Below are 24,479 nucleotides of genomic sequence, written 5' to 3'. Positions count from 1 at the left end.
GAAACGGGGATTTAGAAAACTTGGGGCCAGCGCAAATGTTCATATACATGTAGCAGAGCATGAAAAGCAACTTGGATGAGTCGTTCCTTAAATGTCTTTATCTACCTCTTTTATCTTTCAGTAATGCCATTGAATTGTTCACTTGGTAATTAGTACACATAATGAATGGGAGAACGATATGTTATTTTGCAAATTTATTGATATACCCTTTCTCCTCATTTTACAAGCCCAAACTCCAATGAAAACATAAGTGATGTAAATCGGTACCAATGGAAACGCAGAGCTCTCTTAAAAACGACGTCCATGCCATTGCAGTGTGTTTCCACCGAGACTCGAGAACAGGAACTCGAGAACTTAAAGGGACAATGGAGAGAACAAGAGTGCTGACGAATCGTCATTGTTGTGCCGCCCATTGATGACCATAGAGATCATTGCCGGTGGTCACAGTAAGGATTGGTCTCCCTTACCGGGTCCTATCGCGAAATTCCTGACTACGACTTCGCCTCCTCGAACGATCCCGAACATAATCTCGCATTTCCACAGTATCTCTTCGTCCATCATCGCGGCCCCTGCCGCGGTCAGAATGCCCATTGTAATCTGGAACATACGAGTCCAAGCCACCTTCCCTGCGAGGTAGATGGCCGTCTCGTCTGGATTCGGGACGACTGTCTCCGCGCCACCCTTGCCCGCCGGCCCATGGTTGATGTGAAGCCACAGGTGGTTTGGGAGGTAGCGTTGAATCCCTTTGCCAAGCTTGGAGGTGTCCACGAGGTTCATCTGACACCTGTCTTTTGTGGCCCTGTGCGACGTCATTGACGCGACTGTCAAAGGGTCGCCGACTAGCCCCAGAAACCCCATTTGCAGGAGGGCCACGGGCTGCGCCGGGTATTCGACTAGATTTTTGATCGGAGGCCTGTCTAGGTCCTGATCCCGAGGACCATTCACCATTGGGTCCCATCCCAACTGACCCTCCAGCGGGTGCAGGAGGTAATGCAGCTTTTTGCCCACGAAATTTCCGCCTGTCTAACTCGTGAGAGTCTTCAAACACGGGTATTTCGCCAGGACGGGCTGGTAATGGAGGATTGCGAAAGAAGGGATGCTGAAGAGCGTCGATTGCATTGATCCTTTTTCGCCAATCTAGTTTAAGAAGCTCGTTTAGAAGAGAGATAACTCCCGGTCCTTGTCTGTGGGACATATTAGAATCACTAGCATCCGAATTTTATTGAGGGAAATATAAATTTTCGAAACGAACTCTTTGAAAACAGTGGCAAGAGTGCCGTGTTTGTTGCCGAAGGATTTCACACCATCACAACCAGGTAATGAACTCCAACCCGGCATATTTTCTTCCGTTGGGGAACCGACAAGACTAAAGATGAGATGAGCCTGATTTATGTCACTGCTACCTGCAAGGATTGGCTTCCCCTTAAACATTTCACCAAAAACACAGCTGGGTGAGAAATTAGCATCCGTGAAGAACTGTCTCCGTTAAATAAAAGGACCCTTACCCAACACCCCACATATCAATTGCCGTAGTATACTTCCGAAGCTGAAGTAGAAGTTCCGGTGGTCTATACCATCGAGTTACAACTAACGTTGTGTAATCTCTCATAGCTTCTCCGCCTCCTTTGCCTGGCTGTGGAGGAGGTTCATCGTATGGCCTAGCAAGGCCGAAGTCTGCAATTTGGAGGATCCCTTTATTGTTGATAAGGAGATTCGCCGCTATTTGCACTGTTAGCTTGTGGCGTATCGACCAGCGGGGAAATCCTTAATCTAACCTTTCATATCACGATGCAGGATTTTATTCTAAACAATCAGTTACTTAAGGAATACAAGGCATGATCACAGAGTAAATGTACTTCATGTAAATACCGTAAACCTTCAAGGAGCTGTAGCATATAGCACTTGATCTGGGGCTCGGTGAAGTGGACGCTGGGGTTTTCTAACAGGCCGGAAAGGTCGTGTTCCATATATGGAGTGACCATGTACATGCTAGGCTTTTTCCTTCCCTCCCCTTTTCAAATTGTGAGCATGGCTCTGGCGAAAGAACAGGAGACGAAAACGAAAACCAACCTCGAGGGCGTTCGACAGCCATTTCCTGAAGCCGAAGAATATTAGGATGAGACAGCATCTTCAGAAGTTTGATTTCTCGCAACGCTGTTATGGGAAACTAGCGAAGGTGCGTTAGAAGAAGACCCCAGTCTCCAGTGCAATTAACTTACCCCATCCTTCTCATTATGCATTAATATCTTTTTCAGGGCAACTATGGCGCCGGATTTTTTGGAGCGTGCTTTGTACACCTCTCTGAATGCGCATATTAGATTCCCTTCGTCAAAAGATCCGTCATATCTGACATACCCGAATGTGCCTTCTCCCAGTTTCCCCAGAAAATCAAACTCCCGAATACTCAAACAACCGTGAAAACGAGGATTCCCGCAGTTGTCGCGTTCCAGAGGAACTCTAGATTGAGGTGAGGAGTTGGGAATGACCATATTGTCATAACAAAGTCCTATGAAGGACTTGGAGTTTGTATTTTATTTAACTCTCCCGGTAGGAGCAACTCTCATTTGAGCTCTCCTAGACAGCGGCAACAGAACAACAGGGGCCCCTCTATGGCTTCAGATCGTCTATGGGGTGGTCAGGTGTAGTATGAGCGGACATTGGATCTCGACGATTGGGGGGCATCCAGGATGCAGATGGGTTTCAACAACGAAAGGCAGGTATTTCAGGGTTCCGCAAAGCGCAGCTCGAAGCTTCCGAAGTTGTTATAAAAGTTCTCTGGTATCGATATAGGGGAGCGGGTATTGGGCTCGATTCAACTCCGGAGTGTATATAGGGTTGGGTTGTCTGATATCAAAAGTATTTATCCTTTAATTTCTGCCAGCTCAGAAGGTCCATAAACAATGTTCTGGTGATATACAGTATAAAAGAAGTCTCTGATTGCCACACCGAGATTGTTGAACAGCAACAGTAGCGTTGAGAAGTGAATCAAACTGCGGCGCAAAACGCGACGAATGTGACAGAGGAAGTGAGAGCAAAATACGCTAGACCCGAAGTGGAAGAAAGTTGAATAGTTAACTATCATGTGATCTCAATCAATTACATTAATCACATCGTCTTTGGACTCGTTCAATCCGCGGCAGTAGAGAATAGAAGGATAATCAGCCAATTGCTTGTTCCAACCGTGTCCCTCATAGTCCTTTGAAGGTATGCTTCCTTGGAATTGATGCTGCTTTCACATCTCACTGACTCGTATATCCGGGAAGAAAGCTATTGGATTCCTCCAGCCATGCCTTCCAATCACCCCATTAAGCTCCCACCAGTTCGGCCGCTCTACCGGTTTGCCGCAACTTCTCTTGGGGCTAGCATGTGGTTCTTCGTACGTTGAATGTACCAAATCCAAATGCGGATCCCCAAATACATGGTTGTCATTTTCTGACCTGTCTCATCTGGGATGTTATAGTTGATGTATCGCGCTAAGAAAGACGGTCCTGCGCTGCTTGGTTGGAAGCATCCTTGGGAGCATTGAATAGACGTTTCGATTACGATATACCGTGGAGCAACAGGAAGGGGGAATTGACAACAACCTGGAGCCCTAGTCGGATGGAGTCCCGCGGTGTTTAGCTCTTTAGAACCAAACGCAAGAAATGTGTTTTTCAGGGGAGATACTGCAGTGCGATATATCGAGCTATACACTTCAAACGGAAAGAAAGGAGTTGAGAATTCCATTTTACCGGATGCTATAGGTAGCATGTATTTGGAGTTATAAGTATCTGTATCATATTGCTCTATTCCCCATGACATGGCCTCATTTGTATTCAGTATAACACGCTTGCACGGCAATTAAAATACATTACTTTAAGGCCTTGCCTCAGGAAAGGTATTCGGTCATATAAATTGGAATCGGTGTAAGCGCCTATCCATGGTGGTCCTTTTCACTAAGGAAAGTTCGTATACATAACGCTCTATATTCTAGAAATGTACGATGTCTCCCTCAAGAAAACAGTACCAAGAATACGCCAAAAGAGTGCATAGATATATAGCAAGACCATATCCCGATACCACTATGTTTCCTCAAGCAAAACTTTATACCGTCGCCGTTGCTTCGCCTGATCTGGACGAAACCAGCAGTGAATATATCCAACAAGACGGGCCAGCCTAGGGAAAAGTTGCCGTTCCCCGACCCATGCGATAGCAAATCCAACAAGCGCAATGGCCAGGATCCAAACTTTGAACCAAGTAGACATCTCCGTGAGCTGCATGAAATTGAACAGCCATTTGGCTGGTTCGAAAAGCATATACGCAGAGAAAAGAAACGTTACGATGATGGTAACAACAAAAGGAACTGCACAATTGATCAGCTTCTGGTAAATTTCATTCGTTATAGTCAAACCGAAACACAATCAAGGACAGGAATATTGACGAACCATTCGAAGTCATCGGCTGCCTAAAGGGGAGCCCCACGCTGAGTATAGGCCCGGAAAATATATACTCGAAGCATGATAAAACGAAAAGCGCTGTGTTTTGGGAGTTTGCCACGTTGGTGCCGTTAGAGTTTCGTGTCGGGGGTATATACCTGAAGCAAGAGAAACGTCGTTAGGTTCTGGATTCGGAAGTCTAGATGAAAATTCTTACCAGTCCTGTAGCTGTACCGTTTCAAACGCAACGGCCTGTACTACAATGCAAATACCAATCTGACCAAGAAGCGGAACTAGCACTTTACGGCAAACTAGATTCGATGTCGGTGCTTTGCGGCCAAGGGTTGGGCTCGGTCCGGTCCAACCCACTAAACAGAGGTTAATGAGGCTTCTACAATAGGGCCCGTGGCAGGTAGATCTCACTGAATATTGCAATCGGTAATATCAAGAGAAGATCAATGAATAAGAACTATTACCGGTTAGCAATGGCAAGCCAAATATGGCGTCTGGTTTTAAGTCACCTGGAAGTCTCCCAAATTCGATGCAGATGCATACAGGAAGCTCACAGAGGTAAATTGTATAGCGGAATATAAGCTCATAAATTTGAAGCAGCAGAAGCTCGTGACCAACGCCGCTCTTCCTTCTCTACGCTGCATCAGTACAGAATTTGACATCGGCGGCGCAATGAACAACTTACTTAATAACTTTCGGAACGCAGGATATATCAAACACTCGACTAGTGAAGGGGGCTGCCACTGATGCCTCTGCCTCAGAAAGAGAAATACCGACATCCGCAGCCTTCAGAGCTCCACAGTCATTTGCCCCATCACCGCAAAACCCGCAACAGTAATCTAGAGACTGGAGTTTTTCGACTAGCTCATGCTTCTCATCAGGTGACATGCGGGCGAAGACTTGGCCATGAACAAGCATCTGGTTGAAATGCGTCAGACTAGGGTTCTTTCTTCGTTCGCAGTGAGGGAACGTACTTTATTTAGGACTTCCACAGATCCATAATCAACAATCCATCGAAATACATCACCACTAACTGCTATGGAGTATTTGGGTCGTTCGTAATATCGGTAAGGTATTGATAGGTCGTTTCCATCGAGAGTCGAAAGTGGCTATTGAGTTGGTTAAGACGATGAGTTGCCACTAGATACACAAATCGACATACCGTCAGAGTGTTTTCGTCTAGGTGATAGGAAGCATCTTCCGTGCTCTCCCAGCTCAGGCGGGCACCCGGATCAAAAGAATTGCCTGTAAAATAGTAAGCATCAAACCGGAACGTATCATAGAGTTTACTTACCTGCGACAAAACGGGGTATAAAGCATGGGCCGGAGGCATCTATAATACCACATTCGCGGGCAACACTGACACCCGTCAAAATATTATCTCCGGTACACATGATACTACGGATATGTGCTTGATTTAGATCGGCAATGACATTTTTGGTGGTAGGTTTCAGTTTGTTCTCGAAGATAATGAACCCCGTAAATTCGAGATATGACTCGGCCTCCGGTCGAGTCAACTTTTGGACTTTCATCCAACTCAGTTTCTTGATATATTTCGTTGCACAGGCAATCACGCGGAAACCTCGGTGGGTGTAAAAGCTAAGCAGATCTTCGAAATCGGGAGGCACTACAGACAATATTAACATGGAAACGGGGTTTAATTGCATTAATATACTAACAGCTTTCGGGGAGGCATATATCCTTCATGCATTCTGGTGCCCCTTTCACGAAAATATAGGCACCGGTATCCCCAAACCGTCGAGCTATAACACTTGATCGGCGAAGTTGAGAGACAAATTCGAATAACCGAAGAACGCCAAGTTCGAAAGGTTTACCCTATCAGATAGATCGTTAGTCCAACCTATGATTAAAATATTCCAGATATACACTTACATCTGGTTCATTCTCATTATCGTCGAGAGAAAACCCAGCTGGCGGTCTGGCGATGGATGGAGAAATATAATCACGTTCCGAGTCGAAATCTGTAGCATTATGGTTCCCCTCTTCAAACGACCACCCAGTAAACTGGAACATTTTCACATCTAAGGGGTCTCCAATCAGCTCTCCATTTACTATGCGTAAAGAGTGACACGTCGCCATCGTATAGAGGATCTCTTTGTGCGCACGGAAGTCCGCCGTAGGATCCCTTTCATACGACCGGCGAGGAATGATAACTGATTGTTTCGGAAGTAGGTCACTGAATCTAGTAGGCCAAGTAAAGTCAGTTGGCCTCACCAGATGAATTACGTGTGCTGGGAAATTTATCTACCTTAAGTCTGGTTGGCGTATTACCCGGACCCCTAAGACATCAAGGCCGTCCTCTGTTAGAGTCCCGGTCTTATCAAAACAAACAACGTTGAGCTTCCCACCAGCATTAACCCTAGAGACGTTTTTAGCATGTATTAATTATTCGAACTACTGACATAATTTAATAGCATACCTTTGAGGGCTAATGCAAAATATTTGCTGCTTTTTGAGTCTAGAAAGAGCAAAATTTGTTCCGATTGATAAAGTAGCAGGCAGCGCAGGTGGAACAACAATGGTGATAAGGTCCAGAGCACGAATAATAATGGTATGCCACGGAAGCTAGCCTAATAGTTAGACCAAAACTTTCTAATCAAGGATGTGATCACATACCCCCAATCGAACAAAATTTATAAATGATGCGACAAATCCAAAAGTAGCAATAATTCCCATAACTAATATATATCGGAAAGAATCTCGGTAAAATTTAAAGCCAGATGGCTTCGGGAAAAGCATTGAGCGAACAAGGGCACCCTTAGTTGTATTAAACCCAGTTCGTATAACCATTGCCAGCGCGACAGCTTCGTCGCCTTGAGGGTCCTGTGGGCGTCTAGCTCTTATTATCCTCGTTCCGCAGAAAAGAGAATGTTTTGCCACACTAGGTTGAACAGATGGCGCACTTATGTCCAGTGCAGCAAGAGCTTCATTTGTAGCAGGAGTTTTTGCAACGGGGACGGATTCGCCTAGTTTGGTTAGGAGGATACTTTTCAGAAGAGTTCAGGGATTACCAACCTGTCAACATGCTCTCATTAACGATGCAGTCTCCCGATAGAAGGAGGCAATCGCATGGAACCTGAGTAAGGGACGGGTCGGAGACCTCATACACATCCCCTGGAACCAACTCACGAGACCGAATTGATCTCCCTATTCAGAATGGTCAGTCATATTGAGGTTGAAGATTAGGCATATAAACAGAGATATATTGAGTCGTAGGAAAAGAAAGTCTTACAAAACCCGCTCCTTAATACCCGGATATCACATTCGAAGTGAGCGATTTCGCTTAGACGACGCATTGTCTGATATGTAAAGTTAGATCAAACCCTTGAATTGTATATAGAGAGAAATATACCGATCTAGTCTCTATAGTGGTTGCAGTAATACTGAAGACCGAGATAAGAAAAATGCAGATGGCATAATAATAATATTCATCCAAAAACCAGAGAATCAAGCTGGCAATTTGAAAAATGTAAAATGGATGGAAGGCCTACAAAGAAAAATTAGCAGGTGAAGGGATCGTCATATCAGATGAACGCACCTCGTCAACTGTGATTTGCGGAATGCTTTTCTGTTTGATTTCTATAATGTTTGATCCAAATACTTGTTCTCTAAAATCCCGCTCCTCCGCCGCCAATCCAGCTCGCAAAGCTTTAATGTTTGTCCAAGTTGGATCCTTCCAGCCGGTGCACTGTAGGAATTGGTCCTCAGTAATATGGTAGTAAAATCGAATATAGCGATAATCCAAGAATCGTAGATATGGAAGCACCGGGTCATATTCATCACCAAACGCAGGAGAGTCGACTTCCTTGCTTGGGGCACCGAAGACTGTTGATAAAGGACGGCTATATGGTTGACTTGTGACCTCATGGATCATGAATTGTCCCCATTGATCCTGCCTCGTTTCAGTACCGGAAAACTAATATAATTATCATAATCCAAAATTGACCTTACCTCAACTGCAGTCCATTGACATTGACATAATGGCACTGGTGTGCCGATTAGTCTCACGCGCCATCGAGGAAGCCACCGAAAGAGCAGATACCCTAGCCCACATGATAGTATACAAATAGCCATGTACGTAATATAGCCGGAAACACTGGTGTTGAATCCTGCAATGACCGCAGTCAGGTCTTCAGTAGCGATATATATTTTCTGGCAAGTTGTTTGACCAAGCTGTGACCGCCTCATAGAAGCCTTGGACGAGTTAGATCGGTGAAGCAATGGCGCATCGAAAGAATCTCGCGGGTGAGAATCCATTGAACGACGAGTTGGACTTTGTAGGGCCTCTACATCACCCTCATACTCCTCCTCATAGCCGTTAGGTTCATCATCTTCGTCTTCAACGGCATCGGTAACCGCCCACTCTGGCGCTTCTGGGCTTTCATGGAAGTAAGTGAAGCTGTGTTGCGAGTCACGTCGAGATTGGCGGGGGACAAAGGAGGCAACGCTGGAGGGAATGCTTTCCGAAACAGGCCCAGCATAGATCTGTCCATACGTTAAAATAGGTTCTCTCCGTGTCTCTCACAGTAGTCTTTTCAGATCCGGGACAGCTTGCAGGTGAGACTACTCACCTCGTCATGGGCCATTTCAACATCCGAAATTATACTCGCGCTCCTAATAAAACAAACAACCAGTCAAATGCAACCATACTTTAACGCTGGCAATATATAAGGGAGTTACCTGCTTCTCATGGAGCGCCGTCGATATATGGTTGGAGATACAGTAGGTGGCTCATGGTCCCCTCCCGTATCTCCTCCGTTCAACGACATTCTCGGTCTCGCCATGGTAAAGCGCGAGACGCATTAACTATTTAGCCAAAGAGTAGCGCAACGTCATTATGGTAGGCACATTTTCGGGGATGTGCCGTAGATATAGTGTGATGATATTACAAATTAAGAACGTAGGTTTCGGGAGCAGTAAATTTGTAATTGTATAGTAGTAGAATAGAATGCCAGTTCGGCAGTGTGTATGTTGGCTGAATGTTAGCCGAACTTCAAGCTCAATGTCAAGCTCCTGTGGCTTTTTTGCTTTTTGCGAGGGAGCTTATCATCATGTGATTCCCGATAACGACCCCTTGAGGCCCGTTTTGGATTGACAGAGAATGGAGGTTGTTCTTTTCTGTCCGGATTGAATGAACTACTCTGGAGTACCGAGTTCCGAGTAACAGCAACAGTTTTACGATGCAGTATTATTATTGTATTCAAGTGTTCCACAATCACCTGGTTACTTTGTGCAAGCAGTGAGGGAAGAGGGAAGTGATGCATGAAGTATTGGTATGCACACGAAGCCTGTATTGCGATAAATACACCGCACCCAATATGATGTAAACTATTATAAATAGATTACAGCCCCATGTATACTCCGTGTTGTTATATCCAATATAGTTATATTAAATGGAATTATATTGCGTGTATTCGTTTCAAACAAAAAGGAAAAGACAAAGAGAAATGCCCGTTTCTCTCTCCTCTTCTGCTGACTGAGCAAATAACGCCTCTGCGCCAAGACCCCTCAACCAAAACCCGCGCTAAGCCTCCTTGGTGAGTCAACTACTTCCGTTAACATTTTCAAGAAAAAAATCAGTGCCAATATCAACCACGAACCATCAACCCGCCAACTTCATCACTTCTTCTCTCCCATCTCCCATCTCCCATCTCCTCTCTTCTCCCTCCGCATCTCATTGTCACTCACTCTGTTTCTCACTCACTCACTCACACTCCCCTTATCTCTCCCTCTCTGTGTTCACCTTCAGATTTCACGTCCCACTTCTCTTTTTATCTGTCACCTATCCTGCAAGGAAAGATGGCGGAGCCTATCAGAAACAAGAAAGTGGACTTTCCCACAGCTCCGTAAGTCGTGTATCCTGCTCTTGGTTTTTTGGCACCTCTTTTTTTAAATGTGCATTTCAAGGAAATTTTTTTTCTGATTTGCTATCCTTGTTCGTCAACAGCACTCCCCAAAATACCCCGGCCAACAATGCACCCATCTCTTCCCACGCTCAACAGCCAGGTGTCGCCAGCATTAAAGAAGGTGCGTTTTTTGGTTTCTCTTTTTCTTTTTCTTTTCTTCTTTGTTTTCCTTCCTGAATGTAGTGTTTGCTGGGACAGCCAACTGACATGAAATATGTTTAGAGGACCTCGACCGTGCAGCAGCTGCATCGATATTTGCGCAAAACCCAAAACTGGTGTCAATGATTCAGGGAAAGTTGGGCTCTTTAGTCGGTCGATCGTCCGGTTATGTCGAGTCCCTCCCTGCTTCAATTCGCCGTCGCGTGGCAGGCCTGAAAGGCATCCAGAAGGAACATTCGAAACTTGAGGCAGAATTCCAACAAAAGGTTCTTGAGCTAGAAAAGGAATACTTCTCCAAGTTTGAGCCTCTATACAGCAAGCGTGCAACAATTGTTAACGGGAAAATTGAACCCACTGAAGACGAAGTAAAGGCTGGTAAACGAGCTGATGAAGACGACGATGAGGAAACCAAGGCTGAAGAGGAACCCAAAACGGATGATGGTGAAACCTTGGTTGCTGCTGGTATTCCCGAGTTTTGGTTATCCGCTATGAAGAACCATATCTCTCTCTCTGAGATGATCACTGACAGAGATGAGGAGGCTCTCAAGTATTTGACGGACATCCGCATGGAGTATCTTGAGCGCCCAGGATTTCGCCTGGTTTTCGAGTTCGCCGAAAACGAGTTCTTCACAAACACAACCATCAGCAAGACCTATTACTACCAGGAAGAAAGTGGGTACGGTGGTGATTTCATCTATGATCACGCTGATGGAGATGAGATTGAATGGAAGGAAGGCAAAGACCTCACTGTTAGATATGAGAGCAAAAAGCAGCGAAATAAGAGTAAGGAACCTCTATCATCATAAGAAATCTATGATATTATTGTTGCGTCCTAATGATCTTTTTTTGTTTGTCAATATAGGCACCAAGCAGACCCGTATAGTGAAGGTTAAGGTTCCCACCGATTCATTCTTCAACTTCTTTTCCCCGCCAAACCCACCGACCCAGGAAAACGATGATGTAGCGTCCGACATAGAGGAACGGTTGGAGCTGGACTATCAACTCGGTGAAGATATCAAAGAAAAGCTTATTCCCCGAGCAGTTGACTGGTTCACCGGGGAGGCACTTCAGTTTGAGGAGTTCGATGAGGATCTGGATATGGATGACTTCGATGATGATGATGATGAGGACGACGATGATGACGATGACGATGATCGGAAGTCGGATGGGGCTTTGGATGTTGAGACTGATGAAGAGGTAAGACGATCCAAGAGTTTGTTCTCATTTAATATCCCACCCGTCAAGCGTTCTAGCTAAGCTAACCTCGATTAACAGGATGATGGATCGAAGCCCAAGAAAGAGGCTGCCGAATGCAAGCAGAGCTAGACAAGGTTTTGTTTGTCTCCAAGGGTGGATCCTAAATGCTTCTGATGTCTTTATCCCTTTCACTTCTTTTATCCCCGCTTCTATTTTCCATTTAATCGACACGCGTTCTAAGTCCTTTTATGCTACTTCGATACGGTCATGTGAATTTTCTCTGTTTGAGTTGTTCCTCTACACGTTAAGATCCAAATTAATATTCCACATCTACAAAACGGATGTCCACTTTCCCATGCATTTGCCCTTTTTGATTATATTTTTTCCTATGTCGCTGTTGTTCTTCGGTATATCGGAGGAGAGGTTGGGCGGGAGAGGGATATGAAGCTTGCGTTCATTGACTGCAGTCCATACCACCTTGTATTACTCACTGACCATAACACCCCTTCTTTACTATCGTGCTCTGTTTAGAGGGTCATGGACATTATTTATGTCCAAATCAAAAGCTACAGTTTAAAGAATTTTCTGTTCCTGTTTTCTTACTATGTTAATGTTTCTAGAATATTCTGAAGAAGAAATAACCACGGAACCGAGGGTTTGCAAAGTAAACAGATATAGCTGTAATTACCTCTCTTCTCTGTTTGATGTTATACTCCTCCGTACGAAGTAGAAAAAGCAGCATCTTTTTGAAACACCTAACTTGACAATTAATGGATGAAACAACCCAGGCAGGGCTCGCAGGGCTGAGGGGTGCGATCACGTGGCGCTCATTACCATAGGTCGTCCCTACGGCCCTACCTCCACGGGAGTGGATTCTCTCAGCCGTTAAAATGAACCACATTTATTCATTTCTAGCCTGGAGTTTGACCTAGCTTAGGTACCACTCACAGAACGGTCACTGTTCAGGGGCTCAAGTTCACTACCTAGACGGCCTAGCATATTAGCCAGGTAATGCTGACCTGGTATGCCACCTCACTGGCAAAATATTCTTGCCTTCTGGCTGGTAGTTTTTTGATTCTCCGGCTTTTTCTCCCACAACAAACACCCTTTTTGGCCCTGCCTCAACGGAACGGTATGCAACTTTATTGCTGTGCACTGTACAGTGTCTGCTAGTCCTCCCTTCTCCCTTCGCACGGGCGAATCCTTTTCGTTTCCTTCTTTTACTTGCTTGATGTTTTGGTCTGTCGATGCAGGAACCTCAGATTGTCCAATCCTAATTATCCGTAACCGTGGACGTCTCGACTCTCAGCAAGTTCAGCTGTCCCGGTACAAATATACTTTTGACGTGTTTTAACAATTACTTTTCGTGTTGAAGTTGCAAGTATGGTGCACATTTTTGACGTCGGAACCCGGGCGTGGCAACCTGACCCGACAGAGGGATGGGTGGGCTCTGAGGTCGTGGAGAAGTTAGTGGATGGAGACAAAGTGACTCTCGTCTTTTCCTTAGATAATGGAGAGGTTAGCATTCCCCTCCTTGTTTCCAATGGGCTTCTGAATGTATTTTTCCCCTGTGGTATAGGGATACAGCTGACAGCTATAACCTCCCCAAAAAACAGACCAAAACGGTCGAGACTACGGAGGCAGAATTACAACTGGACAACAATGGATCGCTTCCACCCCTTATGAATCCGTCAATGCTGGAGGCAAGCGAAGACCTCACTAACCTGTCCCATTTAAACGAACCGGCTGGTACGTCCCTGCCACGATATATCCTTGTTGGGAAGATTGCTCTTCCTCTAATAGACTATTCCTATAGTTCTGCAAGCTATCAAGCTCCGGTACTACCAGAAAGAAATCTACACATATAGTGGCATCGTGCTTATTGCAACAAATCCGTTCGCTCGTGTTGATTCTCTCTATGTTCCGCAGATGGTTCAGATATACGCAGGTAAACAAAGGGCTACACAAGCTCCCCATCTTTTTGCTATTGCTGAAGAAGCATTTTCGTAAGTAGACTATCCGTCGGTCCTTAACGTTCTCATTTTCTAACGTCGAACATCATAGGGATATGTTGAGAGACTCCCAAAACCAAACAATTGTTGTCTCTGGAGAATCTGGAGCAGGAAAAACTGTGAGTGCGAAATATATCATGAGATATTTTGCCACGAGAGGAACCCCCAATCAATCGGGATCGTACAATGCTGGAAGGGCGGATTCAATTAGCGAGACGGAAGAACAGATTTTGGCAACAAATCCGGTTATGGAAGCCTTTGGAAATGCGAAGACCACTCGTAACGATAATTCTTCACGATTTGGAAAATATATTGAGATTATGTTTGACGAGAAGACAAATATTATCGGCGCGAAAATAAGAACATATCTCCTCGAGCGCTCAAGACTTGTTTTTCAGCCTCTGAAAGAGAGAAATTATCATATTTTCTATCAGCTTGTTGCCGGAGCCTCTGAGCCGGAACGACAGGAGTTGGGCCTCTTGCCTATCGAGGAATTCGAATATCTGAACCAAGGAGGAGCTCCTGTGATCGATGGAGTTGATGATAAAACCGAACTCGATGCCACGAGGAAATCGCTAGCGACGATTGGTGTTACGGAGGAGACCCAGGCTGATATATTCCGGGTTCTGGCCGCGCTTCTGCACCTGGGAAATGTCAAGATTGTTGCTACTCGTACTGAATCTTCCCTTTCTTCCACTGAACCGTCCCTTGTGCGGGCGTGTGAGATGTTGGGAATTCAGGCAAGCGAGTTCGCCAAATGGATTGTGAAAAAACAACTCATCACGCGCGGCGAGAAAATAACATCGAATCTTACACAGCAGCAGGCTATAGTCGTTCGGGACTCAGTTTCGAAATTCATCTACTCAAGCTTATTCGACTGGCTAGTCGAAACCATAAACCGCGGGTTGGCAACAGAAGATGTCTTAAATAGAGTTAAATCCTTTATCGGAGTTCTGGATATTTACGGCTTCGAACATTTCGCCAAAAACTCTTTCGAGCAATTTTGTATCAATTATGCGAACGAGAAGCTACAGCAAGAATTTAATCAGCATGTGTTCAAACTTGAACAGGAAGAGTATGTCAGGGAACAAATTGATTGGAAATTTATTGATTTCTCAGATAATCAACCATGCATCGATCTAATTGAGGGAAAACTTGGAGTTTTGTCACTCCTGGATGAAGAATCTCGATTACCAATGGGCTCTGATGAACAATTCGTCACAAAACTGCATCATCACTTTGGTGCAAATAAACAAAAGTTTTACAAGAAGCCTCGATTTGGAAAATCTGCTTTCACCGTGTGCCATTATGCCGTTGACGTTACGTATGAATCTGATGGTTTTATTGAGAAGAACAGGGACACTGTTCCTGATGAGCACATGGAAATTCTCCGTAAGTCTTCCAACGGCTTTGTGAAGGCTGTGCTCGAAGCTGCCTCTGCCGTTCGCGAAAAGGACTCGGCGGCCGTGTCCTCTCGCCAAGTTGCAGCACCAGGTCGGAAGATCGGTGTTGCAGTCAACCGCAAACCCACTCTTGGTGGCATTTTCAAGTCCTCGTTGATAGAGCTTATGAACACCATAAACTCGACTGATGTTCATTACATTCGGTGTATTAAACCGAATGAAGGCAAGGAAGCGTGGAAATTTGAAGGACCCATGGTTCTTAGCCAGCTGAGAGCCTGTGGTGTCTTGGAGACTGTTAGGATAAGCTGCGCCGGCTATCCTACACGATGGACATACGAAGAGTTTGCTCTGCGGTACTATATGCTCTGCCATTCATCACAGTGGACATCGGAGATACGCGATATGGCCCACGCCATTTTACGAAAAGCCCTTGGTGACGTCAGCCATCAGAAGCAGGATAAGTATCAGCTTGGGTTGACGAAAATCTTTTTCCGAGCTGGAATGCTTGCATTTCTTGAGAATCTCCGCACATCACGATTGAACGAGTGTGCGACCATGATCCAGAAAAACCTCAAGTGCAAGTACTATCGTCGCAAATACCTCGGGGCTCGGGAGTCTATCCTTACCACACAAAGCGTCATCAGGGGGTTTTTGGCCCGGCAACATGCAGAGGAAATTCGTCGCATCAAAGCTTCTACAACTATTCAAAGAGTGTGGCGTGGCCAACAGGAGCGGAAGAAATATGTCAGTATACGGAAAAATGTTATTCTTTTCGAGTCTATCGCCAAAGGTTACCTTTGTCGACGTAATATTATGGATACCATCCTTGGCAATGCAGCCAAAACTATCCAACGTGCATTCCGGTCCTGGCGTTCGATTCGTGCATGGAGGCAATACCGCAAGAAAATTATCATTATTCAGAATCTTTACAGAGGTAGAAAGGCGCGGAGTCAATACAAGAAGCTACGTGAGGAAGCAAGGGATCTTAAACAGATTTCCTATAAATTGGAAAACAAAGTTGTGGAACTCACTCAATCCCTGGGAACACTCAAGCGCGAGAACAAAGTTCTTACAACACAGCTCGAGAACTATGAGAGTCAAGTCAAGTCCTGGAGGAGCCGACACAACGCACTGGAAGCTCGAACCCGCGAATTGCAAGCCGAGGCGAACCAAGCGGGTATTTCAGCTGCACAGTTGACTGCATTGGAAGAGGAAATGGCTAAATTGCAACAAAATCATTCGGAGGCATTGGCAACCGTGAAGCGACTCCAGGAAGAAGAAAAGGCGGCGCGTGAATCTCTCAAATCGGCGATTTCCGAGCTCGAGAAATTGAGACAAGCCAATGAGGACCACGAACTCGATAAGGACTCCCTCCGCCAGCAAATATCTGAACTCCAGGATGAATTAGAGCTTGCTAAGAGATCCGTCCCTGTCAATGGAGTTAATGGCGACCTTCAAAACGGAACTGGCTCTCAGCCTCTTGTTAGTGGGCTGATCAACCTGGTTTCGTCTAAGAAACCTAAACCGAAGAGACGCAGTGCTGGGGCTGAAAGGATCGACACCGATCGCTTAAGTGGTGCCTATAATCCACGACCGGTATCGATGGCCGTGCCAAGTGGAAGCCGTGCGCGCTCCAATCTGTCCGGCTCCAAATTTTCTCCAGGAGTTGATTCTATCGAAATGGAATTGGAGAGGCTGTTGTCTGAAGAAGATGCACTCAACGACGAAGTTACGATTGGTCTAATCCGGAACTTGAAAATTCCTCTTCCAGGTTCTACGCCACCACCAACAGAGAAAGAGGTCCTTTTCCCATCATACCTAATTAACCTTGTGACATCCGAGATGTGGAATAACGGCTTTGTGAAGGAATCCGAAAGGTTCCTTGCTAACGTGATGCAATCCATTCAACAAGATGTTATGCAACATGAAGGTGAAGATGCAATTAACCCTGGTGCGTTCTGGCTTTCCAACGTGCACGAGATGCTATCGTTCGTCTTCCTGGCCGAGGATTGGTACGAGGCGCAGAAAACGGACAACTACGAGTACGATCGTCTTTTGGAAATCGTGAAACATGATCTAGAAAGCTTGGAATTTAACATCTATCACACTTGGATGAAAGTCTTGAAACAAAAGCTTTTCAAGATGGTTGTCCCAGCTATCATCGAGTCTCAATCACTTCCAGGGTTTGTGACTAACGAAACTAACCGCTTCCTTGGAAAACTCCTCCCATCTAACCCCCCGGCTTACAGCATGGACAATCTCTTGAGCCTTCTCAACAGCGTCTATAAGGCGATGAAAGGGTATTATCTCGAGGACACTATCATTCTGCAAACCGTCAATGAGCTTCTTCGTCTTGTCGGTGTCACTGCATTCAACGATCTGCTGATGAGAAGAAATTTCCTGTCATGGAAGCGTGGCCTGCAAATCAATTACAATATCACTAGGATTGAGGAATGGTGTAAGAGCCATGATATGCCGGAAGGTACTCTGCAACTTGAGCACCTCATGGTAAGTTAACATTGTCGCATCTCTAGCAAATGCTGCTCATTTACTGATATCTCTTTAGCAAGCTACGAAACTACTTCAACTTAAGAAAGCTACTCTCAACGATATCGAGATTATCCAGGATATCTGCTGGATGTGAGCAATCATCCTCCACCAAAGTTCATCAGACCTCAACTTCTAATTTAATTCCATTTAGGCTCTCCCCAAACCAAATACAGAAACTCCTCAACCAGTATCTGGTTGCTGATTACGAACAGCCCATTAATGGCGAAATCATGAAAGCGGTTGCCTCTCGCGTTACAGAAAAGAGCGATGTCCTGCTCCTAACAGCAGTTGACATGGATGATAGCGGTCCTTACGAAATTGCTGAGCCACGTCAAATCACAGCTCTAGAAACCTACACGCCATCATGTGAGTGACAAATATAACTCCAGAAGACATGTACCAGTAATATAGACCTTGACTAACCGTATGGTAGGGTTGCAAACACCTCGTTTGAAACGACTCGCGGAGATCGTGTCCACGCAAGCCATGGCACAGCAAGAGAAGTTTGAGATGGGGGAACAGTCTGAGGCTATCGATGTGTCTGCATAAAGCTCTCACTTTACCATGCTGTGCCCGCCATTAGCTTTTTCTTTTAAAACTAAAGGAGTTTCTCTACTATTGCCACTTTTCTATTCATCTTCCCCTCTCAGTTGGCCCCCTATGTCTCCTATAGACTCTTGTGGGGAGCGTCCGTAAAACTGCCTAGATTGGTTGGCTTTGCTGCCCCCTGTTAACACCCACCTCCTTGCCAAACTGGAACCGCCTGTATCGCCGTTTTTTTATATCTTCTTTTTCGTTTAAGAACTTGTCTATATCCCAATTTCTTTAATTTTGTGAGCTTGTCTCCTTTTTTCCCTTTTTGTCTCTTATTTGATGTATTGATGTTGGCCTTCCCTGTTACCTACCAACCTACAGCAGCTTCTTTATAAGATTTGTTTTTTGCACTGGTTCCCTTCATATTAATTTCTATCGGCTTCTTTTTCTGCTAAAATTCTTTGATGCATTGTAAGACTAGCTTTTCAGGTGGTTTCTTTCGGCGGGGGGAATCTCGGGAGCGCAACAAAAATATAATCGACGAGACTCCGGTCCGCTATTTTCTCATTCTCATCAAATAGTTATCCTCCATATTTTGTCTGGTGGGGGTTTTCTGTCACTGTCAAAAGTTCGATGGATATGTATGTATCATTAGTTGAAATGGAATTTAGTCCTGGTAAGAGTGTTTCAAATCCCCGTCTAAGACTCCGTAATCCTCATTTACATTGAAAGGATGACTGTCATCCGTATACATCGGAATCTTGGCGCTATTTTCTGATATGAGAGAGTGGTAGGTTTGAAAAATAAATCCACAATCCATGTTATTTCCTCCTCTATATTTAAGAATCCTTATCAATAATACACCATACCCTTTGTTCTTTTCCCTCCAGTCTCTTTATCTTTGACTGGAGAATTGAAAAGCAATTTAAAAGCAGGAGAGCAGCTCTGAGCCTGGAGTACCCGGCTATCGACTTGCCTGTTGACAGCCCACCATGAAAACCCTAAACTTCATCACAAGCAATAAAAATAAGTTAGCTGAAGTTCAGGAGATTTTGGGGGATGACATCGAGGTGCAGAATCGGACTATCGATGTACCTGAGATTCAGGGATCGATCGAAGACATTGCAAAGGAGAAATGTCGACGGGCGGCCAAAATCGTAGGTTCAAGAATATCTCAGCTTTCCCTTTTTCTGATCCCGGTAAATATATATCTAGAATCAAATTAAAATGTATAGAAGAATGTAGCTCTACTACATATTGGCTTTAAGTAGATATTATGTTTTGGATTGGGATTGTGGAAGATGATCTGGCTAATTTGTGAATGAACAGATACGAGGGCCAGTATTGACTGAGGACACAGCTCTGGAGTTTAATGCATTAAATGGGTTACCAGGACCATATATGTAAGTTTTACTATTTGTTTCCGGCATCCTCAGAATCATTAGTGTCCACGGGGTCATATCCATTGTTACTCGATATATATTACTCTATCTGCTACGAATGGTTGAGCCGAAAGTATGAACGGCCGAAAAGATTGAAATTAACATCCAAGTCTAGCAAATGGTTTCTAGAAGCTCTGGGCCACGACGGGCTTAACAAACTGCTGGATCCATACCAGGACAAATCTATCGTGGCTGTGTGCACATTTGCCTTCTCTAGCGGGCCGGGAAAGGAACCTATGCTCTTTCAAGGGAGGATAGAGGTAATGCATTAGTTACCTTGTTGCCCACTCACGCCACTTCGAACACGGCCGGCGTCAGTGTTCAGGATGGCAATCTTATTTCTAACGCTTGGCTTTCCCTCATAATAGGGTCGACTTGTTCCCGCAAGAGGTCCGAGGAATTTTGGTATAATTCCCTATAATTCCCCTCCCTTCTTGTCCAGGACGTAAAAACGGAACAGGATGATGTCAGATCTGACGTTTTGGTGTGGGCGGCATAGGCTGGGATCCCGTGTTTGAGTATCAGGGAAAGACGTTTGCGGAGATGGACAAGCACGAAAAAGTATGTAAAGCTCTCCCACCGCACACTCGTCAACCACGGCACTGTAGACTCCCTTCCAGAGGGTAGTCGAGAAGTTTACAAGACCATTGCCGCTGAGATGCTGTCAATCCCCATAGAATTTGATTTCCCACCGATCCAAAGCGCTTGCGAAACTGAAGCAATGGCTCGTAGCAACAGAACCTTGACAATTATCCCACGGCTGCTATGGAAAAAAGTTCTAGGGATGCGTGGGAACGGTAAATGGCGTGTAGTGGACGGCTCAATCTGAAGTTTCAGCTTGTGACTTCTTCCAGGCTTCTATCCAAGCCTCGATGCGGGCGCAATTGCTTTCGATATCCACATCTTCCTGGCTTGTCAATTCCACAACGATTTCCTCGTCGTATGACTCCCTCGCTTCATCAAGGAGGACTTCGAAAATTTCCGCATCGATGTTTTCCTGCAATTTACGTTCTGGATAGCCTCTATAGAAATAAATGACAGGCGATTTGATCAGCATTTTAATCCGTTATGAACGATTTCATGACCTTCCCGGTGCCCACATCCCCACGGGGTAAAAAAGCTCACAGGGCAAGGGGTTGTTTCAATTACCTGGCAGCTAGCCGATCATACAATGTAGATGTAGAAGGGCACCGAATCACCACAACAAGATCAATCCAGGACTTGGGAAATATGTCACAGGCATGCCAGTCAATTAGGCACCCTCCCTTGAGCACATCATCTTCAATCGTATCAAGTAGCTATACACACAGCACTCATCAGCAAAGGCCAAACTCGCCATAACCCAGTATCATGGAGTAAAAAAGCAGAAAAGGAGAAAACAGTTACTACGTGCCTTATCCTCATCCACAATATAGCACTTCAACTCATCATCATATCCCTCATGGCACTCGCGATCTTTCACGACTTGATTGATGGAGAAGTGTCGCAAGCCGGTGCTCTGGGCTAGTTGCTCGCAATGTACTGTTTTGCCTACGCCTGGTGTGCCAGTGATGATAAGATTGGGGAGGGCTCTCATCTCTTCTTGCTGCGGTTGCGCAGGAGGCTATAATTTCTAACCGAAAGTATATGTAGTTAGTCAAGGAGGAAGAGTAAGAAGCAGAGTGGGGAAGAAGAAGGGAACATTTGAACAAGTTGAATAATATATATCTGCGTAATTTATGTTGGGCATGACCGCCCGGTAGCCGCACTACCTCACGTGATGTGCGCGTATATCAGTTAGCTGGCTAGTCCTCCCACCAATGGAAAACCAACCATCCCACAATTTATTGATACGGTGAGAACGTGATCACGTGTTTTATCTTACCAAGGATATATTACGGTGTTGACACGGCGTCGCTTGAAGGAGAGCATGAACCAAGCCTCAGATTAGACAATATAAAATAAAACATTGGAGACAGAAGATTTCATATCCTCTGGATTATCAATTATGGAGACTACTGTCATATTATATGTCTAAAAGCAGTATGAGCACCGGCTAGGGGATCTCCGTCTTCAAATTCCGAGAAAAACCCATCACCTCAAAGCACAACGCCAAACTTATCGTTCCTCGACGGTGCGAACAACAGAAATTGCAATGGAGACAAAAAGAGGAACCCCCTCATGATAAGATAGCAGTCGACAGGCGATGAGCATCTGGTGCTGGGATGACATTTCAGAAAGAACGATAACAAAATCGTGAGTCATGAGAAAAATATTTGAGTTGCGATTTAAATGAGATTCATAGGTGCAGCCAGCGAGTCGAACACATATTCATGGCCCAGTCTAACATCTGGATGAAGCAGCACTGACTGGGCGATTTTCCCTTCGCGTTGACGGGGACAATCTATCTTAGTTAGAAATTCCGCACAGAGCTTGGAACAGAATGGTTTCGCAGCTGAATCAACATACTTGAGGATTTCAAACTCCTTGTACTTCTGCAAGTATCCGAAGCCCCGACGGTACGCCTTTAAAAGATGACCTGGATCCTGGGATTTGACTCGAGTACCAATTAATCGTTCGATCGCGGGTGATGTTTTGAACATCGGATCAAAGACTAGGAGGTTCATGCTTCCATTTTTGTGGGTTTCGAATCCGACGATTGTCAGAGAGTGACCTGATTTCAGATGAATATGGATAGTCAAGTCTAATCACAAATAGGTGGTGATGCTTTTCTACATACCTTCGTGCTGGAAATAGATAGGAGGCAGTTCAGTCTGAATTACCTTTTCGGTGCTTCCGGAGGTTCCCTGGCGGAAATATTCCATTGTATCACCAAGTAGTGCATCGTGGGCAGAAGTGTCTTTAGAAGGACTGAAAGCGCCAGCCGTGCATCTGGCCAGGGGGATTAGATTGGTTTCTCTATATAGTATGACATCAGGGGATTCAGGATACATACACGATACCTAAGCTGAGGAAAAGGGCTTGGGCCTATTTATGCTTTAGTACAGTTCATACATAAAGAAATCCGCTACTCAATTACTTTGGATATAGGCGTATTTACCTCAGAAGTGCCAATATATTTTCTCGTCCCTTTAATGCCTCCAGTTTCTATTCTCGCTGAACTGTTGAATCCTAGATCCCAGGCCTGCTCAATCAAATCTTGTAGCCGCAGTATCGTGGGAAGTTTACCAGGAAATTGTTCGTGGCCATCTGCTCGGCTATCCTGGATATAAGAAATAAGCATTTGGATATTTCTATATCCACAGAAACCCCCTTCTGTCGGCATCTTGAATACATGCCGGACGGCGGGGTTGCAGAGAAAGGCCCGTTCAACGGTTTCATCTAATTGGCAGAGCTGGGAAACTACGGGGATAAGATACGAAGTCTCGTTTGCCACAGATTCGACTTTTCGCAGTGTGCCATTTGGTTGAATTCTATTGGAAATGGTAACTTTTGCACCTTCTTCCAGCATTCTGCGAAGCCATGATGGCATTTGCTTTTCATGAGCGTACGGTCCTAATTCCAATCCCTAAAGGAGAGACAGTCAGCAAGATAACATTTTTCATTCGTTGCGCGACAGCAGAGAGAAATGTTACCCCAAATCGATGCGGGAAGCTTCCACTACTGCGACGATGCTTTCGTCTTGATTTGTGCGTCCTCCTATGCGAAGATCCCGAATCTGCCTTTGAATCTCTGCGAGAATTTTTGCGTGAGTGCTTCGGCTGGAAAACGTCATCTCTGTTGCGAAGAGCCTCGGGCAGTTTTGTGGAGAAGTAACTCTCGATATCATCGTATACATGATTTGCCGTAACATTGTTGTCCTCCGCTTCCTCCCCTTCCTCCACTACCTCCGGGGGAGGCTCGGCTTTGGGAACAACAATGGCTTCTTCAAACGCCATGCCCTCTGCAAGATGGAGGTCTAAGTGGCTTGAGAGCTCAGCAGTGGAGATAATCTCCCCACAACCTTGCGGGCAGTCAACGTAGCCATCGAGGAAACAATCCTCATCATTGATGGGGGGAGATCCGGTAGCTAGCATAGGGGAATCACCGGGTTTCTCCGCGATATAGTTCAGATTTGATGAGACAGTGGAGGATGGTTCCTCAGTCGCAATGAAAGGAGAAAGTTCGTTTTCCGGATGGCAAAGCTCCACATGTTGAGTTAAGAAATAGGAATTTGAGTCTGAGAAAGCACAGAATGGACACGGTAAGACATCGAATTCCATGCCACCGTTGTCCATCCCTTTCTAAGGGAAAGGACAAATTAGATATCGGATTTCTTTCAGATGTTGAGTTATAGGTCGGTAAAAATATAAAAGAAAATAAGTATTTTGATTATAGTAAGTAACCCAGGTGGGGCACAAGCAAACACCTGATGACTGTAGATGTGATTGTAGTTGAATCAGTTGAATCAAGATAGACACAAGCTATTTTCTGGTGAAAGTGTCTTTTCATAAGTTGTCAATGCACACAATGTGGATTAAATATCATGCAACTAGTTTTAATCCCGGACCAAAGCCAACCCTCATCGCTGTGCTTCCGTAGTTAACCTCAGGATCTAACAACCAACTATGGATATAAATCATCTAGCGACTGTCCTATTGATCTTCTGATTATACAAAGATTTTCATTTCCTCTACAACCCATATATTTTCAACGGAAAGACTACTCTCTAAATCATCAGTTCATTGCGGGAGATTGAAGATAACTACAGTAACTTGTAACGTGACTTACCACTAAATGAGCCATATCACTGCCATTCTTAGCAAAATTGCCTCAACTTGCTAGAATCTAATTAATTCCACAACAACAAAATAAATATTAATTAGATTATTAAATAGTAATGAGAGTA

At 44.9% G+C, this 24,479-nt stretch overlaps 7 protein-coding genes across 7 annotated transcripts; 3 read left to right on the top strand and 4 right to left on the bottom strand.

Annotated features, from left to right (window-relative positions):
• Positions 1 to 463: 463 nt before the first annotated feature.
• On the bottom strand, positions 464 to 2,489 carry PAAG_08700 (serine/threonine-protein kinase BUR1; the record flags this gene model as incomplete). Its single annotated transcript, XM_015846595.1, has 8 exons — positions 464 to 1,184; positions 1,253 to 1,447; positions 1,506 to 1,719; positions 1,776 to 1,803; positions 1,857 to 2,011; positions 2,071 to 2,167; positions 2,220 to 2,301; positions 2,356 to 2,489. 8 exons carry the CDS (start codon positions 2,487 to 2,489, stop codon positions 464 to 466), a joined length of 1,626 nt encoding a protein of 541 aa, XP_015701392.1.
• Positions 2,490 to 4,061: 1,572 nt separating this feature from the next.
• Positions 4,062 to 9,232, bottom strand: PAAG_08698 (hypothetical protein; the record flags this gene model as incomplete). Its single annotated transcript, XM_015846594.1, has 21 exons — positions 4,062 to 4,342; positions 4,425 to 4,573; positions 4,633 to 4,783; positions 4,839 to 4,884; positions 4,937 to 5,060; positions 5,113 to 5,345; positions 5,402 to 5,536; positions 5,590 to 5,672; positions 5,722 to 6,054; positions 6,107 to 6,263; positions 6,321 to 6,630; positions 6,697 to 6,807; positions 6,868 to 7,013; positions 7,065 to 7,414; positions 7,464 to 7,595; positions 7,681 to 7,747; positions 7,801 to 7,935; positions 7,987 to 8,340; positions 8,400 to 8,933; positions 9,020 to 9,062; positions 9,129 to 9,232. The coding sequence occupies 21 exons, from the start codon at positions 9,230 to 9,232 to the stop codon at positions 4,062 to 4,064; spliced, it is 3,978 nt and encodes a 1,325-aa protein (XP_015701391.1).
• Positions 9,233 to 10,247: 1,015 nt separating this feature from the next.
• On the top strand, positions 10,248 to 11,839 carry PAAG_12620 (hypothetical protein; the record flags this gene model as incomplete). Its single annotated transcript, XM_015848088.1, has 5 exons — positions 10,248 to 10,294; positions 10,396 to 10,475; positions 10,577 to 11,296; positions 11,376 to 11,710; positions 11,789 to 11,839. The coding sequence occupies 5 exons, from the start codon at positions 10,248 to 10,250 to the stop codon at positions 11,837 to 11,839; spliced, it is 1,233 nt and encodes a 410-aa protein (XP_015702296.1).
• Positions 11,840 to 13,093: 1,254 nt separating this feature from the next.
• Positions 13,094 to 18,224, top strand: PAAG_12619 (hypothetical protein; the record flags this gene model as incomplete). The annotated part of the gene is made up of 7 exons (XM_002789332.2): positions 13,094 to 13,228; positions 13,327 to 13,459; positions 13,527 to 13,716; positions 13,775 to 17,633; positions 17,692 to 17,765; positions 17,827 to 18,041; positions 18,109 to 18,224. The coding sequence occupies 7 exons, from the start codon at positions 13,094 to 13,096 to the stop codon at positions 18,222 to 18,224; spliced, it is 4,722 nt and encodes a 1,573-aa protein (XP_002789378.2).
• A 977-nt stretch (positions 18,225 to 19,201) lies between these two features.
• PAAG_08696 (hypothetical protein) lies at positions 19,202 to 20,397 on the top strand (the record flags this gene model as incomplete). The annotated part of the gene is made up of 6 exons (XM_015846593.1): positions 19,202 to 19,366; positions 19,539 to 19,612; positions 19,767 to 19,911; positions 20,020 to 20,056; positions 20,151 to 20,212; positions 20,329 to 20,397. The coding sequence occupies 6 exons, from the start codon at positions 19,202 to 19,204 to the stop codon at positions 20,395 to 20,397; spliced, it is 552 nt and encodes a 183-aa protein (XP_015701390.1).
• A 74-nt stretch (positions 20,398 to 20,471) lies between these two features.
• On the bottom strand, positions 20,472 to 21,227 carry PAAG_08695 (POS9-activating factor FAP7; the record flags this gene model as incomplete). Its single annotated transcript, XM_015846592.1, has 3 exons — positions 20,472 to 20,673; positions 20,801 to 20,930; positions 21,038 to 21,227. 3 exons carry the CDS (start codon positions 21,225 to 21,227, stop codon positions 20,472 to 20,474), a joined length of 522 nt encoding a protein of 173 aa, XP_015701389.1.
• Positions 21,228 to 21,918: 691 nt separating this feature from the next.
• On the bottom strand, positions 21,919 to 23,868 carry PAAG_08694 (hypothetical protein; the record flags this gene model as incomplete). Its single annotated transcript, XM_015846591.1, has 5 exons — positions 21,919 to 22,304; positions 22,371 to 22,522; positions 22,587 to 22,618; positions 22,692 to 23,159; positions 23,227 to 23,868. 5 exons carry the CDS (start codon positions 23,866 to 23,868, stop codon positions 21,919 to 21,921), a joined length of 1,680 nt encoding a protein of 559 aa, XP_015701388.1.
• Positions 23,869 to 24,479: the final 611 nt, after the last annotated feature.

Source organism: Paracoccidioides lutzii (assembly GCF_000150705.2).
Source record: "Paracoccidioides lutzii Pb01 unplaced genomic scaffold supercont2.43, whole genome shotgun sequence".
NCBI classification, from domain to species: domain Eukaryota; kingdom Fungi; phylum Ascomycota; class Eurotiomycetes; order Onygenales; family Ajellomycetaceae; genus Paracoccidioides; species Paracoccidioides lutzii.
The sequence above is the reverse complement of the archived record's forward strand: the minus strand, read 5'-3'. Positions and strand labels throughout refer to the sequence as shown.